At 40.5% G+C, this 18,804-nt stretch overlaps 1 protein-coding gene across 9 annotated transcripts in view; it reads right to left on the bottom strand.

Annotated features, from left to right (window-relative positions):
• The window catches only part of LOC126200408 (uncharacterized), a 209,482-nt gene that overhangs the window by 95,242 nt on the left and 95,436 nt on the right, over window positions 1-18,804 (bottom strand). For all 9 annotated transcript variants that reach the window (XM_049936705.1, XM_049936706.1, XM_049936709.1 and 6 more), the window contains 3 exons: window positions 8,418-8,465; window positions 1,676-1,825; window positions 624-773 (listed from right to left, as the gene is read on the bottom strand). In XM_049936705.1, the coding sequence (XP_049792662.1) occupies window positions 624-773; window positions 1,676-1,825; window positions 8,418-8,465 (348 nt within the window). The remainder of the gene's footprint in view (window positions 1-623; window positions 774-1,675; window positions 1,826-8,417; window positions 8,466-18,804) is intronic.

Genomic DNA, 18,804 nt, shown 5'->3' with positions numbered 1-18,804 from the left:
GCAGCTTACATCTTTCCTTCTTGCTTTTAACAGAGGAGCAGTTGCTGCATTTACATACAGCTTTGTGAAGCTGAAAATATGTTCGTGAAAGTAAGTTATTAATATCTATCTTCTGAGATGAAAAGGATGGTGGTAGATTAATAACTTAGTAACACTAGAGTTGATAAGATATTTGGGAATAATTTGCTTACAGGCTATTTCATGGACTTCTTGATGGTCATATAATTGTGTTAGCTACAAAAGTACTTACTAGGCTCAGCTATAAATAATGATTTCAGCAAAACAAGTAAAGGGAGCTTTCTGGTATTGCTTATTGAATCTCATGTGTTGCATCCACTTTCATGAATACCTTCTTTTTCTGTTAATCTTCTCAGTTTATTTGACTTTTTCTGTGCATAAATCCTAAAGTAGAAACAATCTTAGAAAGGAATGTGCTCATTCCAGTTATATTAAATAACTTTACAGAGTTTTGCTGTCACGTCTTATCTTCATAAATTCAACTGAAGTTTACCACATAATATGCACCTGTAATTTTTGGTGCATAAGTATCAACCTCAAAAGTTTATTTTTGTCATATACGAAATATATAAATTCATGTATCCATTTCATGTGCTAGTCATTACCTTGAGGTTTCGATAATTTGGAAGCTTCTGGGCCAGAAACACTTACTGACACATTCTTTTTCAAACTGCAATTCACAGTAGCCAGTTCATCATCCATGCATTTTCGTGGCTTGGAGAAAGATGTTGAGTCTTCATCTTCATGTTTGCAAACTGCAAAGAGGAGTTAACTAAACAATACATAGAGTTGATCACAAGCAATATAGCCTAGCAATTAACATAACAGAAAATGAAAACAGAATATAAAGAACAATCACACAGCTAATGTGAGTAAAGGAACAACTGAACTTGGATACCACTAGAAATACATAAGTGCTTGATTGCAATAGAATCGATTAGAATTTCATTCTAGTTGAATTAGCCATTTTATAAAATAACATATTCCCACTTTGGTCAAGTGCTTAGCATGGAATGTTTGCCATATGAAACATGTAAAAATCACTCACTATATACACTCCTGTCAGACTAACCTCAATGCTAGCTGATTACCTTGACAGAATTCAGTTGAAAAATGTAAAGCACAGCTTTGTGTTATTTTTACCCTTACTACTCAATGGATTGCTTTTTACATGGCAATTGTGAAGTAACAGAGAATTGTTATATATGAGTCGCAAAACATATGCAAATAGCATACATCTCATAGAACCTGAAACGAAATCGTATTCACTATGTTTGGACACTTTGTCTCAAGTTGAAGAAATCTGGAAGTAAGAAACAGAGGATAATGTGCCATTACCAGAAACACCATAGAAAGGCATAATAGTATTCTAAAACAAAAAAGAGAGCGAATTCTGATTCTATAAAAAGTATTCAAAATACAGGTTATGCATACAACCATCGGAATGCAATAAAATCGAGCAAATTTTTAGAGACATGATAAAGAGAGAGATTTTTTTGAAAAATGAAGTACAAGAAAACCGTGCCAAGATAAACTGAAGTTTACCACACAATCTGCACCTTTAATTTTTGGTGCGTAAGTATCAACCTCTAAAGTTTATTTTTGTCATATACGAAATATATGAATTCATGTATCCATTTTGTGTGTTAGTCATTACCTTGAGGTTTCATTAATTTGGAAGCTTCTGGGCCAGAAACACTTATTGACACATCCTTTTTCAAACAGCAATTCACAGTAGCCAGTTCATCAACCATGCATTTTCGTGGCTTGGAGAAAGATGCTGTATCTTCATTTTCATGCTTGCAAACTGTAAAGAGGAGTTAACTAAACAATACATTGAGCTGATCACAAGCAATATAGTCTAGCAATTAACATAACAGAAAAGGAAAACAAAATATAAAGAACAATCACATGGCTCATGTGAGTAAAGAACAAATGAACCTGGATATCACTAGAAATACATAAATGCTTGATTGCAATTACATAACGCATAGAATAAATTACAATTTCATTCTAGTTGAATTAGCCATTTCATAAAATAACATATTCCCACTTTGGTCAAGTGTAAAAATCACTCACTATATACACTCATATCAGTCTAACCTCAATGCTTGCTGATTACCTTGACAGAATGCAGTTGAAAAATGTACAGAAAGTCACATCTTTGTGTTATTTTTACCCTTACTGCTCAATGGATTGCTTTTTACAATGCAAATGTGAAGTAACAGAGAATTGTTATGTATCAGTTGTAAAACATACGCAAATAGTGTACATCTCATAGCACCTGAAACGAAACCGTATTCACTATGTTTGGACACTTTGTCTCAAGTTGAAGAAATCTGCAAGTAAGAAACAGGGGCTAACGTGCCATTGCCAGAAAGACCATAGAAAGGCATAATAGTTTTCTAAAACTGTGGTGTCACCGCCAGATACCACACTTGCTAGGTGGTAGCCTTTAAATTGGCCGCGGTCCGTTAGTATACGTCGGACCCGCGTGTCGTCACTATCAGTGATTGCAGACCGAGCGCCGCCACACGGTAGATCTAGAGAGATTTCCTAGCACTCGCCCCAGTTGTACAGCCGACTTTGCTAGCGATGGTTCACTGACAAAATACACTCTCATTTTCTGAGACGATAGTTAGCATAGCCTTCAGCTACGTCATTTGCTACGACCTAGCAAGGCGCCATTATCAGTTGCTATTGATATTGTAAAGAATGTACAGACAAGAGCTACGTTCACCATTTATGGATTAAAGTTAAGTATTCCAGCAGCTACGTACGTTTTTTGCTAGTCTAATTTCCTTGACCTGTTCCAGACCTCACGCCAGCCTGCGTGAGCTTAAAACGCGTGCCTTTCGGCTTCCTCCAAACTCCGTGGGTTGGCTCCTGCCAATCCACAACAAAAACACAAAAGAGAGCGAATTCTGAATCTATAAAAGGCATTCAAAATACAGGTTATGCACACAACCATTTGAATGTAATAAAATTGAGCAAATTTGCACAAAAATGATAAAAAGAGTGATTTTTTTGAAAAATGAAGTACAAGAAAACCGTGCCAAGATATCTTCTGGTTTTACATCAAATACTTGAGGAATTAGATGTGTAACACAAAGATATAAAGTCAAACTATATCCAGTGTTTAATGGGCAACCACAATACATAGGGCAATAATGAGGAAAGAAGCAGACTGTGTTCTTTTCAAAGGAGGCAAGCTGAAATTTGTTGCAACTGATTTAGAGAAGCCACTGATAACTGATCCGAATATAGAAATGTTCACAAAACTATTTCTGTTATTACATACATTGTATTCAATAACCCAAAGCCACGGACATAGAAAATATGCAAAAAAGAACTCCATTAAACACAAGATGCACTTTGGAAAATGGAGCTAGAATGGAACAGAGCACGAACCCAAAGTTAATAGTGTGCCGGACCGAGACTCAAACTCGGGACCTTTGCCTTTTGCGGGCAAGTGCTCTACCAACTGAGCTACCCAAGCACGACTCACGCTCCATCCTCACAGCTTTACTTCTGCCAGTACCTTGTCTCCTACCTTCCAAACTTAACAGAAGCTCTCCTGCGAACCATGCAGAACTAGCACTCCTGAAAGAAAGGATATTGTGGAGACATGTCTTAGCCACAGCCTGGGGAATGTTTACAGAATGAGATTTTCACTCTGCAGTGGAGTGTGCGCTGATATGAAACTTCCTGGCAGATTAAAGCTGTGTGCCGGACCGAGACTTTGCCTTTTGCGGGTAAGTGGTCTACCGACTGAGCTACCCAAGCATGACTCACGCCCCATCCTCACAGCTTTACTTCTGCCAGTACCTCGTCTCCTACCTTCCAAACTTAACAGAAGCTCTCCTGCGAACCATGCAGAACTAGTACTCCTGAAAGGAAGGATATTGCGGAGACATGGCTTAGCCACAGCCTGGGGAATGTTTCCAGAAATAGATTTTCACTCTGCAGTGGAGTGTGCACTGATATGAAACTTCCTGGCAGATTAAAACTGTGTGCCGGACCGAGACTTGAACTCAGGACCTTTGCCTTTTGCGGGTAAGTGGTCTACCGACTGAGCTACCCAAGCATGACTCACGCCCCGTCCTCACAGCTTTACTTCTGCCAGTACCTCGTCTCCTACATTCCAAACTTAACAGAAGCTCTCCTGCGAACCATGCAGAACTAGCACTCCTGAAAGAAAGGATATTGCGGAGACATGGCTTAGCCACAGCCTGGGGGAATGCTTCCAGAATGAGATTTTCACTCTGCAGCGGAGTGTGCGCTGATATGAAACTTCCTGGCAGATTAAAACTGTGTGCCGGACTGAGACTCGAACTCGGGACCTTTGCCTTTCGCGGGCAACTGCTCTACCAACTGAGCTACCCAAGCACGACTCACGCCCCGTCCTCACAGCTTTAATTCTGCCAATACCTCGTCGCCTACCTTCCAAACTTAACAGAAGCTCTCCTGCGAACCATGCAGAACTAGCACTCCTGAAAGAAAGGATATTGGGGAGACATGGCTTAGCCACGGCCTGGGGAATGTTTCCAGAATGAGATTTTCACTCTGCAGCGTAGTGTGCGCTGATATGAAACTTCCTGGCAGATTAAAACTGTGTGCCGGACCGAGACTCGAACTCCGGACCTTTGCCTTTCGCGGGCAAGTGCTCTACCAACTGAGCGCACATCCGCTGCAGAGTGAAAATCTCATTCTGTAAACATTCCCCAGGCTGTGGCTAAGTCATGTCTCCGCAATATCCTTTCTTTCAGGAGTGCTAGTTCTGCATGGTTCGCAGGAGAGCTTCTGTTAAGTTTGGAAGGTAGGAGACGAGGTACTGGCAGAAGTAAAGCTGTGAGGACAGGGCGTGAGACGTGCTTGGGTAGCTCAGTTGGTAGAGCAGTTGCCCACGAAAGGCAAAGGTCCCGAGTTCAAGTCTCGGTCCGGCACAGTTTTAATCTGCCAGGAAGCTTCATATCAGCGCACACTCCACTGCAGAGTGAAAATCTCATTCTGGAAACATTCCCCAGGCTGTGGCTAAGCCATGTCTCCGCAATATCCTTTCTTTCAGGAGTGCTAGTTCTGCATGGTTCGCAGGAGAGCTTCTGTTAAGTTTGGAAGGTAGGAGACGAGGTACTGGCAGAAGTAAAGCTGTGAGGACAGGGCGTGAGTCGTGCCACTTGCTACTACTGTGAGAGTGGATACATAAGATATGGCCCACACTTTAACAGGATGGAGCACACAGCACACAGAATCAGCAGAACTGGCGGTTGAAACAGTGGTGGGATAATACAACTCCTGTGACTACATGTGTGAGAGGTAAGCCTTATTACAGCTATATCTCATTCAAACAGGCTGCTTTAAAAGAGGTTTAGATAAATAAGTGTTTCAGATAAAAGAATGGGATTATTGTGATGCATAGAATGTAAATAAAGTAAATGAACGACTTATGTCTTTACACGACCCAGGCCAGGCTGTTCCAGATCAAATGTCTGCCTGCAATGGCGCTGGGTGCCCGCAGGCAGCATTTCATAGGGCTGGCCAAACATCTGTTGCACAGGCAGTCAGTCAGCTGGGCCACAGCTTACACAATCACACTGCTCTGACCTTCTGGATGGGAGCAAGAATGGACAAGTCACTCACGCATGCATAGATCATGTGCTACATGACAATTGATTTTATTATTTTGACCAATAATTTTTAACTCTGTGTGCCCACACTTCAACATCACCATTAAGCATGTGACTGCATGTATCATATGGAGTAATATTCAACAGAGGGCTCTAAAGTTGACAGAGGGCAGTCTTACAGTGGTAATACATCCACATGCACCACCATGTCAATTTTTGGTATAAACTTAGTGAGGTTCATCAGCAATCTCGAGTGTAAAAGTTACCATAGATGGGTGCCTGGTTGTCAGATGAAATATCATTATAAGCTGTCAACATCATCTGGCTGCAATCTTAAAACCTCATGAAATACTAAGTTTTGCTGTTAATGTACCCACCAGAATTACATTTAGAGGAGAGCCATACACCAACAGAAAACATATCAACACTTCATCAATGTTATGAATGTTTATTCAATAGTGAATGGTCTCTATGATCATGATGTACGAGTAGACACACTAAATAACTTACCTGGTCATGAGAAAATGGTGTAACGGGAAACAATTAAGAGTAATTAATGAACAGACAGCAGACTGTTTCAAGCCAGGGGAAAGCTGAATGGGAGGATGTGTATAACATTATAGATGCTGTGGTGTCACCGCCCGACACCACACTTGCTAGGTGGTAGCCTTTAAATCGGTCGCGGTTCGTTAGTATACGTCGGACCCGCGTGTCGCCACTATCAGTGATTGCAGACCGAGCGCCGCCACATGGCAGGTCTAGAGAGACTTCCTAGCACTCGCCCCAGTTGTACAACCGACTTTGCTAGCAATGGTTCACTGACAAAACACGCTCTCATTTGCCGAGACGATAGTTAGCATAGCCTTCAGCTACGTCATTTGCTACGACCTAGCAAGGCGCCATGTTCAGTTACTATTGATATTGTAAATAATGTACAGACAAGAGCTACGTTCAACATTAATGGATTAAAGTTAAGTATTCCACCATCTGCGTCCGTTTTTCTAAGTTCTAATTTCCTTGTCCTGTTCCAGACCTCACGCCAGCCTGCGTGAGCTTAAACACGTGCCTTCCGGCTTCCTCTAAACTTTGTGGGTTGGCTCTCCTGCCGATCCACAAAAGATGCCAATTCTAATTTCATGTATTTAAGATGGGTTTCTACCACTTGTTAACAACTGTTTTTCCAAGAAAACAATAAAATATGACACTAATAAGACATCAAAAAGTACTGGATTTCAAAAGGAATCAAAATATCCATGCACAAGTAAAAGGGAATTATTTGTAATGGTTAAGAAAAACAGAAAAGCAGGACTGATTTAACTTTACAAGAAATACTGTGCTTATGGAAAGTGATTAACAAAAACAGAAAATCTCTGTGTGATGTATGACATTAATAGCTAAGATACAAAATTAAATCTATACATCAACAGGGTAAAAAGAGAAACTGGGCAAATGAGGACTTCATTGTTAAAGAAAACAGACAAATAATAAATGATAGTATTCAGGTGGCCAATGTACTACATAATCACTCAGAGTAAGGAGATCAGGAGATTGGCATAGACTATTCAAGGGACACAGAGATAAAATACAAGCAAGAAACAAAGTCACACAGATGCAAGCAAATTACATTTATTCTTTGCTCTGCCAAAGAAATTAAGAATGTAATTAATTCCTTACAAAGCAAAAATTATCATGGAGATGATAACAATTCATGTGACTTTGACTAAATCACTCAAGCTCTTGACAGCTGTCTCCACCACCATCATCAGGAGTAAAAAACCAGGGCCGGTATGGTGTTCCATTTACATAGATGTGATAACAGTGTCTGGAAATGCCAAGAGAAGGCCAAAGTTATGTTTGTGTGGCACGGTGAATTGGGCACATCATAGCATCTCCAGCTAGCTGTGGAACCAGTGACATCAGGTGGTGTGAAGGGCTGGCACCCCATCTGAACTGTCACCACTTTATAAGTGTCAAGCATTTCTGATTTCACTATTGGAAGATCGGCCCCATGCCCTAACTGTTGTGGTTTATCCTAATCTCGGCCGGTTCCTTTACAATGCTATTCCAATATGATGATGCATGAGCCAAGACTCTTTCTTTTCAAATTGTATTTGGTGTCCATTTTCCAGGCAATGTTCAGGTTTGGCTGACTTCTCTAATTCCCTTTGTTGAATATGCTGTGAGCGCTCAGCAACATCGCAAATAGTCTGACCTATCTATATGCTATCGCGTTCATAGGGGACATCATATATGCCAGGAACTCGAAAATGTATGTTGTCTTTACAGAAACGTAACATATATCTTATCTTGGAGATGGACTGGAGCACTGGTCTCGGTCCATGCCTCTGCAGCAAGTGCATTTTTCTAGTCTTTGTCCCACAGTATGGAAGGAATGCAGCCAGCCTGGCCTTTTCTAAAATCTTGTTCTCCACATATATGCAATGTATTCAGTCACAATACAGAACATCATTTTCACAATGGATACTTCCAGACATACTGAACAATATAATTGTCAGAAAGCTTTACAAGAAAGGTAGGTTGGTTCAAATGGCTCTAAGCACTATGGGACTTAACATCTGAAGTCATCAGTCCCCTACACTTAGAACTACTTAAACCTAACTAACCTAAGGAGATCACACACATCCATGCCCGAGGCAGGATTCGAACCTGCGACCGTAGCGCGCGTGCGCGGTTCCAGACAGAAGCGCCTAGAACCGCTCGGCCCCACCGGCTGGCAGAAAGGTAGGAAAACTGATATTAAAGATTACCAACCTGTCTCACTCGTTACCCTCCTCCTCTTCCTCCTCCTCTTATAACATTCTGAAAAAAAAAAACATCATGTATGCTCAAAACATAACACACCTCTCTCAAAATACAATGCTTAGTTAGCCTCAATTTGGATTTTAAAACAGTTCTTACAAAGAACATGCTGTTGTTCAATTCATGAATCAGATTACACAAAATTTAAATGACAAAATATTGAAAACTAGTATTCTCTGTGACATGTTCATTCATTCATATATGATGTTTAGTAAAGCCCATTATGAAGGGATGTGGAGCAAGTCAAACTGTACATTAACAAGCAGATACTTCAGTAAAACATACTAACAACAAATTATAATTAGTACTAATCTACTCAAACTAATAATTATGGTAATTAAACAATGGAAAATCCAGGATGGAATGTGACAACATTACGAAAAGGATAGTTACTACAACAACAAATAACAACAGTTGCTATTCACCATATAGCGGAGATGCTGAGTTGCAGACAGGCATGACAAAAAGACTGTCAGAAAGTAAGCTTTTGGCCAACAAGGTCTTCATCAGAAATAGGCAATACACACACATACTCACATAAATGCAACCACATACACACACACACACACAAGACCAGTCTCTGGCTGCTGAAGCCAGACAGGCCCACAGCAATCGTAATTACTTCTAGACTAATCCACATACGTATATCAGAAGGAAAAAAGCTGCTCTGAAAAAACTGCTGCTCTTCCTCCAGTATTCCTCAGCTGCTGTTTTCATCCAACACTTGAAACAAAGGACCTATAAAACTTTACAAAGACTATCAGCTACCCTTACACTGACAAAGTTAGGATCTATATAAGTTTTCCAAAAACTGCCTTGAGCAGCTAGTTTGGGATCCCACACACAATTGAAATATTTCAGACCTGGTAGCTACAACTGGCCTGACCTTATCGGAGGCATAAGTAAAGAGAGGGATATGTGATCATGATGTCATCATAGCAATGATGGTCACCAAAGTTAACAAATCAATAACGAAGGCTAGGATAGTATTTTTGCAAGAAAGAGCAGATAAACTGTTGCTAGCGCCTCACTAATGAATGGGCATAATTCAGTTCAGCTATAGTGGAAGTAAAGGAAGTACGTACAAAGCTTAAAAATGTGCAAGTCACACTCTGGAGTGGTATGTGCTAACTAAGTGGATTAAGGATGGAAAAGAAACACCAAGGTTTAAAATGAAATTTGGAAAATGCTGAGGAAGCAAAGGCTGTTGCACTTTCAGTTCAAAAGATCACAAGCAAATGACAACAGGCTAAAGATAGTAGAGATCCATGCATCTGCAAAAATATCGATGCGTGAAGCATATGGTAACTACCACCATCATACAGGGAGTGGCAAAAAGATCTGATGTTTTCAAAGTACAAATAACCTAAATATTAAGAGTGACAAAAAATATTTCATTGGTTACTACAGAATTGTGTTAATGGAAATTAAAGAATATAACATTGGAACTACAGATTTCATCAGTTTAAGATTTGAAGATGATGTCCTTCAAACGGTGCGCTTCTGTGATGAAGCACTCTTCCAGTCTCACACCAATACTGTTGAACACCTTTCCTAACATTGCAGGTTAGAGATTTCTTGAGTTATGGCCACCATAAGTTTGCTCAATGTGCGGGACTTGTTTGTGCAGACTCTTGATTTCAAGAAGCCCCACAAGAAAAACTCAAAAACACTTAGATCAGGGTAGCATGCCGGCCATGCAATATCCCCGAAATGTAAGATTTCTCGGCCACGGAACTTACTTTTCAAAAAGTCCGTCATCTCATCAGCTGTATGGGCAGTTGCCCCATCCTACTGGAACCACATTCTATTGTGCACTAAGCGTTTTCTCCTAAGCTCAGGGATCAAGAAGTTTTGTAACATCAACAGATAATGTTGCGAATTGGCCGTAACAATTTCACCACCCTCTTCAAAGAAGTATGGTCCAGTGACACAAGTTTTTGTTACACCACACCACACAGTGACCTTAGGAATATGCACAGGACGTTCATGCAGTTCTTCAGGGTTTGTAGCTGACCAATAACGAAAGTTCTGTTTATTTACATAACCATCCAGATGAAAATGCACCTCGTCGCTCATCACGAAAAGTTTTTCGTCTGTCATCAAATCAATCATTTGCTCTGAAAATGCTTTTCACTTCGCACAGTCATTGGCCTTTAGTTGCTAAACAATAGCCATTCTGTATGGATGGAAATGCAGATCGAACCGCAAAATTACCGAGTGGTCAGACATAGGCAAAGCAGCAGCTTGTTTACGGGTCGGCCGCCGAGGACTGTCTTCCACAGCTTCTCTTACTCTATCGATATCTCCGGTGTCCGAGCTGACCTTGGATGGCCTGTTGACTGCCTTTCCAACACGGAAACGGTAGCTCTGAAGTTACTCAGAACTTTTCCTCGTGGACCTAAATTAAAATGCCTATGGAACTATTGTTGCACAGCAACACAGGAATCGCCACTTTTAAAAAATGCCTCAGCAACAAAGGCATGATGCTCAACCGACCACTGCTCCAGGGCTACTAAAAAGGTCCATGTGTAGGCTCTGAAACATGCCTATTCCCACTACCCCTCACCATCTACTCGCTCAACTGCACAGTGGCGAAAACCGTAAGATCATTTTGCCCCTCCCTGCATCTTAGCAAAGGATCTAGCCAACAACCCGAGAAAATTCTGGTCCTACATAAAAAACCACTAAGGGGGTCGAAGGTCTCTATCTAGCCACTCACTGACCAATCTGGTGCAGCGATAGAAGATAGCAAAAAGAAAGCTGAAGTTTTAAATTTTGTATTTAATAAATCATTCACGCGGGAGGAACACACAAGCATACCATCATTTGAATGGTCCACAGACTCCTGTATGGAACATATAGTAATAGGCCACCCTGGTGTACAGAAGCAGCTAAAAGAGTTGAAAACAAATAAGTTGTCAGGTCTGAATGATATCCCAATTCAGTTTTACAAAGAGTACTCCACGGCAATGGCCCCTTACTTAGCTTCCATTTATCATGAATCTCTTGACCAGTGCAGACTCGAAAACGATTGCAAAAAAGCACTGGTGACTCCTGTATATAAGAAGAGTAACGGAACATACCCAGAAAATTACAGACCAATATGCTTAACTTCGGTTTGCTGAATAATTCTTGAACATATTCTCTGTTCGAACATAATGAAGCTCCTAGAGAAAGAAAAGCTTCTATCCACAAATCAGCACAGTTTTAGAAAGCATCACTTGTGCAAAACTCAGCTTGCCCTAAAGCTCAGATGATATCTTGCAAACTACAGATAAAGGGCAACAGGCAGATTCCATATTCCTAGATTTTCAGAAAGCATTTGACACAGTGCCCCTGCAGGCTCTTAATGAAGGCTTCTTAAGTAATAGGATCCAGTATGTTGTTATCAATGGCAATGTTATTAGAGACAATGGTATTGTCAAGAGTGCCTGAGGGAAGCATGATAGGGCCAATATTGTTTTCGATATACATAAGTGATCTATTGGACAGAATAAGCAGAATTTTGAACTGTTTGCTGATGATGCTGTGGTGTACATGAAGGTGATGTCATTGACAGACTGTTGGAGGATACAGGATGACTTATGACAAAATTCCTAATAGGCACTAGTCTAAATGCTGTCTAAATGCAGAAAAAAGTAAGTTAACACAGACGAGTAGGAAAAGGAAAGCTGTAATGTTCAAATGCAGCATTAGGAGTTCACTGCTTGACACAATCATGACTGCAGAATATCTAGGCATAATTCTGAAAAGCAATATGAAATGGAATGAGCATGTACGGATTTAGTGGGTACGGTGAATTGTCGACTTTGATTTATTGGGAGAATTTTAGGAAAATGTGGTTCATCTGTAAAGGAGAGAGCATACTGAACACTAGTGCGACCCATTGTTGAGTATTGCTCGAGTATTTGGGATTCCCAGCAGATGGAATTAAAGGAAGACAGGGAAGCAATTCAGAGGTGTGCTGCTAGATTTGTTACCGGTAAGTCTGATAGACAAGCAAGTGTTACAGAGATGATTCTGGAACCAAAATGGGAATCCCCGGATGGAAGGCAACATTCTTTTCGAGGAATGCTATTGAGAAAATTTAGAGACCTGGCATTTGAAGCTGACTGCAGAACAATCCTACAGCTGCTAACAATATTTCATGTTAGGACTGTGAACATAAGATCAGAGATGTTTGCACTTGTATGGAGGCATACAGATGGTTGTTTTTCCCTCACTCTACTTGCGAGTGGAACAGGAAGGGAAATGACCAGCAGTGGTAAAACGTATCCTCCACCATGCACTGTACGGTGGCTTGCAGAGTATGTATGTATGTATGTATGTATGTATGTATGTACGAGGGCGGTTCAGAAAGTAACCTCCGATTGGTCACAGTGCGGGTTGTGGGGGGAGTAGCGACGCCATCTGTGCGTTCACGCACTCAACAGGTCAGTCGGCATCAAGCCGTGGTCGAGTGAACGTCGTACCTGCGCTAGTTTAGTTTTTGTGGCAGTTTGAAATGTGTGCTGCAATAGAAAACCCCGCCAAATGTGAAGTGCGTGCTGTCATAAGGTTTTTTACAGCCAAAGGATATTCTGCAGCAGCTATTCATCGTGAGCTTTGTGCCGTGTACGGACCAAGAGTTATGAGTGAAGGAGTTGTCCATGAATGGGTACGTTTATTTAAAAGTGGACGAGAAAACGTTCATGATGAAGAGAGGAGTGGTAGACCATCATTGGTGACTGACGAACTCGTTCAGACAGTTGATGCAAAAGTTCGAGAAAATCGACGTTTCTCAATGTCGGAGTTGTCTACTGGTTTTCCACAGATTTCTAAGACTCTCTTGTACGAGATAGTGACAGCAAGATTGGGTTACCGTAAGTTCTGTGCACGATGGGTGCCCAAAATTCTTACCGACCACCACAAAACTCAAAGAATGGCCTCTGCATTAGACTTTCTGTCACGTTATGAGGACGAAGGAGAACCATTGTTAAACAGAATCGTGACCGGTGACGAAACCTGGATTAAGTACGTGAACCCTGAGACAAAAGAACAATCAAAGATGTGGGCACATTCAAATTCGCCTACCAAACCAAGAAAAGCCTCGCAAGATTTTTCTGCCAGAAAACTGATGGCAACGGTGTTTTGGGATGCCAAAGGGGTGTTGTTGGTTGAATTCATGGAACGTGGTACGACCATTAATCAAGACGTGTACTGTGAAACAATAAAAAAGTTACGACGGGCTATACAGAACAAACGCCGTGGTATGCTGACTTCCGGTATCGTTTTTTTGCACGATAACGCCCGTCCTCACTCTGCTCGCAGAACAACGGCCCTTCTTGAGTCCTTCAAGTGGGACGTTATCAACCATCCACCTTACAGCCCAGACCTGGTGCCAAGTGATTATCACCTCTTCATGCATTTGAAGAAATGGCTCGGGTCACAGCGGTTTGATGACGACGAAGAGCTCAAAGATGCGGTCACAGGCTGGCTCCAGGCACAAGCGGGTGATTTTTATGCAGAAGGAATTTCAAAGCTTGTGAAGAGATACGATAAGTGCCTCAATCGCTATGGAGACTATGTAGAAAAATAGTGCAAAGATGTAGTTGTAAGATGTATATATTAAAATATTTTTATTTAACTTGGTGTATTTTTTTAAATCAACCGGAGGTTACTTTCTGAATGGCCCTCGTATGTAAATGCAGATGTTGATGCAGATGTATACCGTAAGAGTATATTATTTCTATTTCTAGTATTCTTGTTGTGAACTGCTGAGTTCATCCTAATTTTACTCTTTTCATTAACAACCAATGACATTAGGAAGTAAATTTGTTGGTATTGAAATGTAAGAAACTCCAAATTCCTGATGAGCATTCCACAAGATTTTTTGGTTATCAACATTACACAATATTCTTATTGCTCAATTCTGTAGCTAGAAATCTCCAGAAGGTTATGTCACGGAACAAAATTGACTACTACAGCAATCCTGTTTGCAGGTCAACACACTGAGAGATAGTCTTAGTGCAAAGGAAGGAGAACTGAGCTTTTCACTAGTTTGTTTATATACTGGTGCCACCTCGGTTTATTATCCACCCAACGCCGAGGAACGTCACACGTGGAGCCTTATCAAATTTATGATGATTGTTCTCTGCTTCTGATACTTGTAAGTCATTTTTATTGCATAATATGAGGTTTTCTTTAACGAATAAAGGTTAAGCAGTTGGCTGTGAAGCAGTTAGAAGCGTGTTCCATTATTCTGCTAGCTATGTCTGGTATGGTGGTGATTTGGCCCTTTATCAATACACATGTACTATAAGCAGATGTTATACTGGTCCAGTCACATTAATGTGAGCACCTGTTGAAAGCCTTAATAACCACCTTTTGCAATGAGGGTGTGCAGGAAGAGAGTCTGTGATATTCTGGAAGGTACCAGCAGGGATGTAGAGCTGTGCCAACCCCAGTGCCTGGCCAGTTGTGCTAGATTTCCCTGATGAGGATCCACAGCACGAACAACCCAATCTAGCTGGTCCAACGGATTCTCAACTGGGTTTAAATCCAGTGGTACTCTTTAAGCCATACAATCTGTCTGACATGTTGCTTTTGTCCTGCTGGCAGATGCCATCAAGGTGAGGAAAAACAAACTGCATCTAGGGGTGGACATTGTCCCAAAGGATAGACACATACTTGTGTTGATCCACTGTGCCTTTCAGAATGACAAGATCACCCAGGCAATGGCATGAAAACGTTTTCCACACCACAGTACTCTCCCTCCAGACTTGACCCTTCCAACAATTGTTGCTGGGCCATACATGCTAACAGCCATCTGTCCAACTGGGCATAAAACACGATTCCTCCAAAAAGGCCACCTGTTATCCCTCTGTGGACATTAAGTTGCCCTATTGGCATGTAAATTCGAGCTTTCATCACTGATGAATAGCAGTCATCCTGGATCCATGAACCAGGTGCCTGCTGTGCAGCACCATTTACTGAACAGTCATTGAGGAGACACTGTTGGTAAGCCCTTGGTTCATCTGGACGGTCAGTAGCTCAACTGTTTCATGTCCATTCATCTGTACACATTTCTGAAACCAGTGTTCACCCCTGTCATCTATGGCCCATGGTGGCCTACAGTTGCCTTGTTGCCAGTTTTGCAATTTCGATATGCACGGTACACTCTAACCACAGCAGCACATGAACAGTTTAGAAAAATAGGAATTTCAGAAATGCTTCCACCCTTGGCCTGAAAGCCAATGATCATGCCCTTTTGGATGTCAGATAAATCGCTCTCGTTCCACAACAATGACTGCATTGTTTTTCGCATCTCTCAACACGCATTATATACCCTCCACTGCTAGTGCTGTCATCTGCCATCTGTAACTCGTTATTGCATGTTGATATCAAATATAGGTAGTGGTCACATTAATGTGACTTGATGGTGTGGCGTTAATGTGACTTGATGGTGTGGCTTCCCTGAAGAGTCCTCTAATGACCCAGGTAAACTGTTTATGTGGACCAAGAACAGGAGTGGACCAAACATCAAACCTTGTAGCACAACATAATGTTTCCCCAGATTCTAACCTTATTCCTGTCATATTTTCTAATGTGATCCTTTGTTTTCTACTGTTACAATATAATTCCATTTACGCAAGGGGAAGACTTTTTATGCCCTATCATTTTAGGTACAACAGCAGAATTTATTGAGCTACACATTTCTGGGCCATAGGAAGATCACAGAAATTGCCAGCCAGATCATTTTTATTGTTTAGTTCTATTAGAAATGAGTTTGTGAAATAATATATGTCCTTTTCATAGATAAACCTTTACAGAAACTAAACTGAACTGTTAACAGGCTATCATAAGAAAGAAGGTTCAGTATTCTGTTAAACATTGCTTCTTAAAATTTTTGAGGACACAGGAAGGAGGGAGATCAATCTATAATTGGAACTCAGTTTCTTATTGCCATTTCTTTATAATAGTGTATACTTCAGTCTTTCAGGAAATTAAACTTGACTTGTTGACTGACTACAAAGGTACCTCAAAGGTGGCACTACCAAGTCAACACAAGATTTTAATATACTTTAGCTGAGTTGGTACTGACCTAATGATTTTCATTATCCTCTAATATATGACTTGGTAAAACTAGTCTACGAAGATTATTGGATCTGCTTTTGGGAGACCATTTTCTTTTTTTGTTCCTCTATTTTCAGTATTTGGCTGTGCAGTTTGAAAGCTCAAATATTATGGTATCAGAGATCTCACTTGTAACTGGTTTTCATCCTATCTAACTGAATGGCTGCAGAGTGTCACATTAAGAAACCCAGCAAGTTTAAACAACAGAACAGTATCTTCATAATGGTGAATGCAGTATTCACTACAGGTTGACCACAGTGAGCAATATCGGGTCTGCCATTGTTCCTATTAAATATAAATGACCTGTCATCATATACTCAATAAACAGAAATACTTCTCTCTGCTGATAGTGCAAGTATTTTGATCGAGCCTGATGGAGAAACTTCAACACCTGCAAATATAAATAAAATTTCCTCAAAAATTAATAACTGGTTAACTGCATGGAATGTCACTAAACTTTGATGAAACACAATACATGCAATTCTGTACAACATGAGGTCTGAGCATGTCATTAGAAATAACATATGAGAATAAATCAAAATGAAACACAATAATATAAATTCTTAGGTGTTTGCATTGATTCAAACCTGAAATGAAAGTCAAATGTTGTAAATGTTCTTAAACATCTAACATCTGTAACTTTTGCTTTGTGGTTAATATCAGATTTTGGCAATGAACATATCAAAACGTTGACTTACTTTTCCGATTTTCATTCATTAATGTCTCATGTTATCATTTTCTGGGTAACTCATTATTGAATATAAAGTGTCTGTTGCACAGAAGAGTGTAATGGGGATAAAATGTGGTATTTACTCTACAGACTCTTCTAGATATCTCTTTAAATCTGTTGGGCATAGGGACAACACAATATTTTAGTGTCTATGTTGTTAAGAAGTACGATGCAACGTCCCTTCGGACATGCAGGTAGTCTGAAGGAACAGGTACTGTGGCAACTACAGCCATCGGGAATACATGAAATGTATTCACAGCTGCGAATATGGACAATCATCAGCTGACTGACAATAATGAAAATTTGTGCTGGACTCAAACGCAGATTTCATGCTTTACACAAGTGGTAATCCTAAAACCATTGGCTATCTGTGCACGAACCATAGCAAGACCCAAAATTCCATATGTCGTCATTCATGTGTCAAACGTGCACTTGTACACATTATGTAATTCCAGTATTGGGGGAGGCGGACGACACATTTTCATTGAAAGTCGCTGCCTGATATCGGCGGATAAATATACTATTGCACTGCCTGTGTTGTTAAGAAGTATAATGTAATATCCTATTAATATTACATTACACAGTAGTACTAGTTTATTAGGAAATGAGACACTTAAAGTAGTAAAGGAGTTTTGCTATTAGGGGAGCAAAATAACTGATGATGGTCGAAGTAGAGAAGATATAAAATGTAGACTGGCAATGGCAAGGAAAGCGTTTCTGAAGAAGAGAATTTTGTTAACATCGAGTATAGTTTTAAGTGTTAGGAAGCCGTTTCTGAAAGTATTTGTATGGAGTGTAGCCATGTATGGAAATGAAACATGGACGATAAATAGTTTAGACAAAAAGAGAATAGAAGCTTTTGAAATGTGGTGCTACAGAAGAATGCTGAAGATTAGATGGGTAGATCACATAACTAATGAGGAGGTATTGAATAGAATTGGGGAGAAGAGGAGTTTGTGGCACAACTTGACTAGAAGAAGGGATCGGTTGGTAGGACATGTTCTGAGGCATCAAGGGATCACCTATTTAGTACTGGAGGGCAGTGTGGAGGGTAAAAATCGTAGATGGAGACCATGAGATGAGTACACTAAGCAGATTCAGAAGGATGTATGCTGCAGTAGGTACTGGGAGATGAAGAAGCTTGCACAGGATAGAGTAGCATGGAGAGCTGCATCAAACCAGTCTCAGGACTGAAGACCACAACAACAACAACTAGTTTATATGCCAACTAGCACCGCAGACAGTGATGAGACTGAAACAATGTGTGATGAGATAAAGGAAATTGTTCAGATAGTTAAGGGAGACAAAAATTTGTGAGGAGTGACCAGAATTTCATAGTAGGAAAAGGAAGAAAATAAAAATAGTAGGAGAAAGGAAAGGAGAAAAGCATGAATGAGAAAGCCACCTGATACAATTCTGCACAGAGCATAACTCAACCACTGCTAACACTTGGTTCAAAAATCACAAAAGAAGACTGTATACAAGAAAGAG

Source organism: Schistocerca nitens, chromosome 1 (genome assembly GCF_023898315.1).
Source record: "Schistocerca nitens isolate TAMUIC-IGC-003100 chromosome 1, iqSchNite1.1, whole genome shotgun sequence".
Classification (NCBI taxonomy): domain Eukaryota; kingdom Metazoa; phylum Arthropoda; class Insecta; order Orthoptera; family Acrididae; genus Schistocerca; species Schistocerca nitens.
The sequence above is the reverse complement of the archived record's forward strand: the minus strand, read 5'-3'. Positions and strand labels throughout refer to the sequence as shown.